Source organism: Octopus bimaculoides, chromosome 17 (assembly GCF_001194135.2).
Source record: "Octopus bimaculoides isolate UCB-OBI-ISO-001 chromosome 17, ASM119413v2, whole genome shotgun sequence".
In the NCBI taxonomy this organism is placed as follows: Eukaryota; Metazoa; Mollusca; class Cephalopoda; order Octopoda; family Octopodidae; genus Octopus; species Octopus bimaculoides.
In genome coordinates this window covers 29,515,074-29,520,039 of record NC_068997.1, presented here as the reverse complement: position 1 = coordinate 29,520,039, position 4,966 = coordinate 29,515,074, and the positions used below count along the sequence as shown (strand labels likewise).

Below are 4,966 nucleotides of genomic sequence, written 5' to 3'. Positions count from 1 at the left end.
TAAAGGTAGCTAGTGAGATCTATGTTTATATGAAGTTATAGATTATGAAGTATAAAATAGTAGATCGTGAATTAGGACAAAGTGATGTAAATTATTGAAGCAATGGAATATGGTTTATGCCAAAATGACGAAGACTTGTTTCAAGTGAGTTCTCTTGACAAAAAGGGTTCTCTTTTTGTTTCCCTCTTTCTCACTCCTCCCTTCCTCTCCATTTGTGTCTTTGTTGCTTACTGTCTGTCTGTCTCTTTGCTTTCTCCTCTCTCTCTCTCTCTCTCTGACCCTGTAGAACAAATATGATGTTATAATACCATTGAAATATATGCAGTGAACATAGTCTGCCGTGAAGAGGAATCGCCTGTTAAAAAACAAAAATCCGTCTTAAAACCTTGACTTTCAAAGAGTGAAACAAATTGCCAAATTTGCATAAGCAGCTTCATGCAGACATAGACTTACATGCATACATGTATGTTTTTTATACATAGACATGCACGCACGTGCCCATTAATGCAGATGCACTACTTACATGTACATATCTACCCGGAAACAGGCATATTTATGCATACAGACTAAAATGTGCACCAAAGCAAATTTATTATTAATTGAGGCAACAAGTTGGCAGAATCAAAAGTATGCCAGACAAAATGCTTAATGGAATTTCATCTGTATGTTCTGAGTTCAAATTCCACCAGGGCCAACCTTGCCTTTCATTCTATCAGGGTTGATGAAATAAGTACCAGTTATAAAGTGGGAGTCCATGTAATCGATTTGCCCCGCCAAAAAAATAGTTTCAGGCCTTGTGCCCGTAATACAAAAGATTATTATTATTATTAAAGTGGTGAGCTGGCAGAATCATTAGATCACGCTCGACAAAATGCTTAGCAGCAGTTTGTCTGTCGTTATATTCCGAGTTCAAATTTGGCCAGGGTTGATTTTTGCCTTTCATTTTTTCAGGGTTAATCAAGTAAGTGCCAGTCAAGTACTGGGTGTCAACTGGCCCCTTCCCCACCAAATTTCAAGCCTTCTATCTATAATAGAAAGAATCAGTATAGATATTCTCACTGAAATATTTTTTGTTTTTTGTTTTCAGAAAAAATGGCAGAATCCTATTGAGTGTTTGTCCTTGACATTGGATGAAGTAATGCATATTCGACAGGTGTTGACTAAAGCAGAGTTAGAATCACTTCTTGCAGAGCCTCAGCTTTATGACTTGGTTTCTCGTGGAAAAGTAAATATTGCTCACATTGCACAGTTCTCGCTATTCGTCTGCAGCAGACACCATCTCTTAAAAGAGACACCAACAGAATAAAGCAGTGAAACAAGTTTCTTCATTCCTCTCTTGTTTTATATTTCATATCACTTGATTTCATTTCATATATAAACCTCTTTAAATAAATCTCTGATCACAGCTTCCTATAAATTTTGAGCTTTGTAGAGAATTAGCAACTGTTTCCCCACCCTTATTTTGTAATTGGGGGGGGGGGTTGAAAAACAAGAGGCGAATTCCCGGCGGTGTTCAGTGAACAGATTAAACACACTACCCGGCAGTGGCTAAAATGCAAACCAATCAAGTTAATGTATAAATTTTCTTTTTATGTTTGTTTCCTTTTACACTGTATTAAAACAATGGCTAAAAATTTTCTGAAGCAGCACCCACACTAATTTTATCTTCGAGCCACCACTGGTTGCAACCAATGTAAATTTCTATCCATGAGGATTTCCATCATAGGAGGTGGACCATTACACCATAGGATCTCTTCATTCCTGATCTTGTTAAAGAAAATGACATAATTTATTGCAGCTCTCTCGTCATATATTCATGTAACTTGTCCACTCAAACTTTCAAATATTTTAATTATCATGTACAAGTGAATACATACTATTTGATAATAAATATTGATTTTTCTATTGTTTTCCAGGTGTGCTTCTCTTGTAAATCTGTGAAATTTAGTCTGTTCAGCCAATGGGGAAATAATTGCCAGTTCTGCAAGAGGGTTGTCTGCAATAAATGTATTCGCAAGGTTAGACTATTTACTATCAACTACCATTTGTTAATGACACAGGTGCAGAGCACCAGATTTATGGATAGTAGTCTTACTGGCGATGGCAACAATCCTATGTGATGTTCATGCTTTTCTCAAGAGTATTAATTATAGGATTTGCAATTCCTATCATTAGCATTTAAAAACAAACCAAGACTTGAACTCTGGTCATGAGTGGAAGTTATTATTTTAATGCTTTCCTCACTGATAATTTATACTACAAAACATTTTTTCCATGCTTCTAGATTTTTGGGAAAACATTCTTCAAACAGCAATTTGGCATTTAATACCATTTTTTCTCCCACATCTACTTTTGTTATGTAATACAGTGTTGGGCTGCATTGATGAGCACAGCATCATATTTCATGTACCTATCCTTCTCAGCTAAATGTCATAACCCATAAAGGTTTTATCTACTTTGTCTTGTGCCATTTTGGGCCTCTCTAGCTTCTGCTTTCACTGTTCATCATCCAGTCATTTAAAATCAAATGATAATGCGGAATAACAGTCAAAATTTAAAAAAATAAATGGTTGAGTAATTTGGTGCCAAATGTTTCTGAGTTCAAATAGCTACTAAATATCTTATGGCCAATTGTTAAATGTTTCCTCTTTTAAAATGGTTGATGCAAACCATTCAAGCTTTATATTGTAGCTGTATTATTTTGATAACATTTTTTCTGTCTTGTGATCTTTCTGAAAATTAGTGTGTTGTTGAATTCAGTTTCTGATCACACCAGACAATGTGGATCAGGTTCCTCTTCAGTTTCATTCTGTTACTTTTCCGTCTTACTCTCTCAAGAGGCACAGGATGATAACCTAATCATTTTGCTGTATTATTTCAATTGCAACACAGATGCACGTTCCTGCAGAACATTTCAATAGAATTCCAGTCTACACCCTAAGTCCTTCTCCACCAATATCTCCAATTGAAAACAAACAAACAATGAATATTTTTACAAGGTAATTTAAAAAAAAAAAAAAACGTTTTTTTGTCACATAAATTTTTTGCTATACTTAAGCTTGTAAATTTGTTTCTTTATTATAAGTTTATCGTTTTTGGAATATTTAACTTTGAAATTTATGTGTATTAAAGTCTGTTTCATATTGATAAAATACATAAAGCACACATTTTAATAATAAACTATCTAGTTACAATTTCATTCACACACACACACACACATATATTTGTTTTGGGATTTGGTTTGCAAGATTCTTTATGTGAGTTCATGTGTTGAAGCATATTCTGAAATTTCAATAACAAAAAAAAAAAATTAAAATGTAAGATTTTCTTATCCCTTCATCTTATCCTGTTTTTCTCTTTTTTTTTTGTATTTTTTATCAGTACTGGAACCGGTTCCCTTTTGTCACCAAAAAAGAATGGCAAGTCCCCTAAACGACGACCTCTGCAACGGTCTCAGACGATATCGGACAAACTACTGGAATCAAAGTCAAGAGTAATGAAAGGGTCTTTGATGAATGTTTGCTGTGACTGTAAGGACATGGTTTGTGAAGTCATCCAGGCCAGTCGAGTGTCGATATCCTTGGTTAAAAGAAGCAAAGAGCTTTCAGAGACGGAGGCAAAGAAATCCTCTAAAGTCAGTTTTGTAACTGATTCCATGTAAAAGCAATATTCCTTTTAGATTGGTGGGGGTGGGGAAACCCTATCTGTGATGCTTAAACTATTAACTGGCATATGGCTTTATAGTGCCATAACCTAACATATAACGTTTGTGTTGATATACTTAATTGTTATTCTAGGTCCTGTTAGTTAGTACACTCTGCACTAATACTTTTGTATTCATGCAGTTGTAATGTTTGTGTTATGACTGTTGTGATTATTTATTGAGATGTATTGCAGATATCTTAATATTATACAGAGAAATAACTATTGTGGCTACTGTTTAATACATATTAGTGTTTATTGATGTCTTGCTATTATTATATATAGAGATAGAGAGAGAGAGAGAGATCTATATAAATTATTAATACATTTTCTAGTTGTGCTATTTATTGGTTATTACACTGTATGAAGTATAAGGGATATGTGCGTCCATGATATATGTGTGTGTGTGTGAGTGTGTAAATGGATGTATATTTAATACGTATTTCAGTGCCATAAGTTCATGCTGATATCTAGGAACTGGGACACAGTGATCTTCAGCAGACTCTATCATAGGTTTTGAAGAAAACGGATTTCCTTTTGTTTCAACAACTATCACAGTCCACTAAAGATCATGGTGTCTGAATCCTTGGATATTAGCTTGAATTCATGGCATGGAAGTAGCTAAAGGCAGTAAATACATGTAGATTCTATACTTTGCAAAAGTCTTCATGTCTGCATTATGGACCCTTTAGTGTTTTGTTTGAAACAAAAAAGACAAAAGAAAAGTAGCATTTAACTATTTGTGTGTGTAAATTGGTGCATCAAGTTAAAAATATAGCTTGTGATCTACCAAAACACTTCGATATTACTCCAGCAAAATCATAGTCTAATAAGTGAAACCACATATGCATGCATAACGTTCTGGTTAGAAGGTTTGTTTTACAACCGTGTGGTTTCATGTTCAATCCTAATGCACTGTACTTTAAGCAAGACTTTTCCGTCAGAGCCATGGGGTTGAGCAATGCCTTGAGTGTGAGTGTCTGTGTGTGTGTTTTTGTGTAAAAATCTTGTATTACATCTGTAAAAGGTAACTAATTGTCTAACAATGGAGTACTCAGCCACTTTCATAGACAAACAAGTAACACTAAGTTCTGGGCTAAATAGAATTGACTAAAATTCTTCAAGTATGTTTCCCAGCATGGCTGCAGTCTCTTCACTGAAAACAGTAAAAAAAAAAAAAACAGTCCATTAAATATAGTTAAGATATACATTTTTCCATCTTCATGTAAAATGATGAAATATATATGTGTGTGTATATATATAT

The 4,966-nt window shown here is 34.3% G+C and overlaps 1 protein-coding gene across 1 annotated transcript in view; it reads left to right on the top strand.

The window, feature by feature from the left end:
* The window catches only part of LOC106878400 (protein spire homolog 1), an 81,071-nt gene extending 76,120 nt beyond the window's left edge, over positions 1–4,951 (top strand). Inside the window, exons 14-17 of the mRNA XM_014927596.2 lie at positions 1,088–1,225; positions 1,917–2,018; positions 2,893–2,999; positions 3,382–4,951. Coding sequence (XP_014783082.2) covers positions 1,088–1,225; positions 1,917–2,018; positions 2,893–2,999; positions 3,382–3,661 — 627 coding nt within the window. The 3' untranslated portion in view covers positions 3,662–4,951. The remainder of the gene's footprint in view (positions 1–1,087; positions 1,226–1,916; positions 2,019–2,892; positions 3,000–3,381) is intronic.
* The last annotated feature ends 15 nt before the right edge of the window (positions 4,952–4,966 follow it).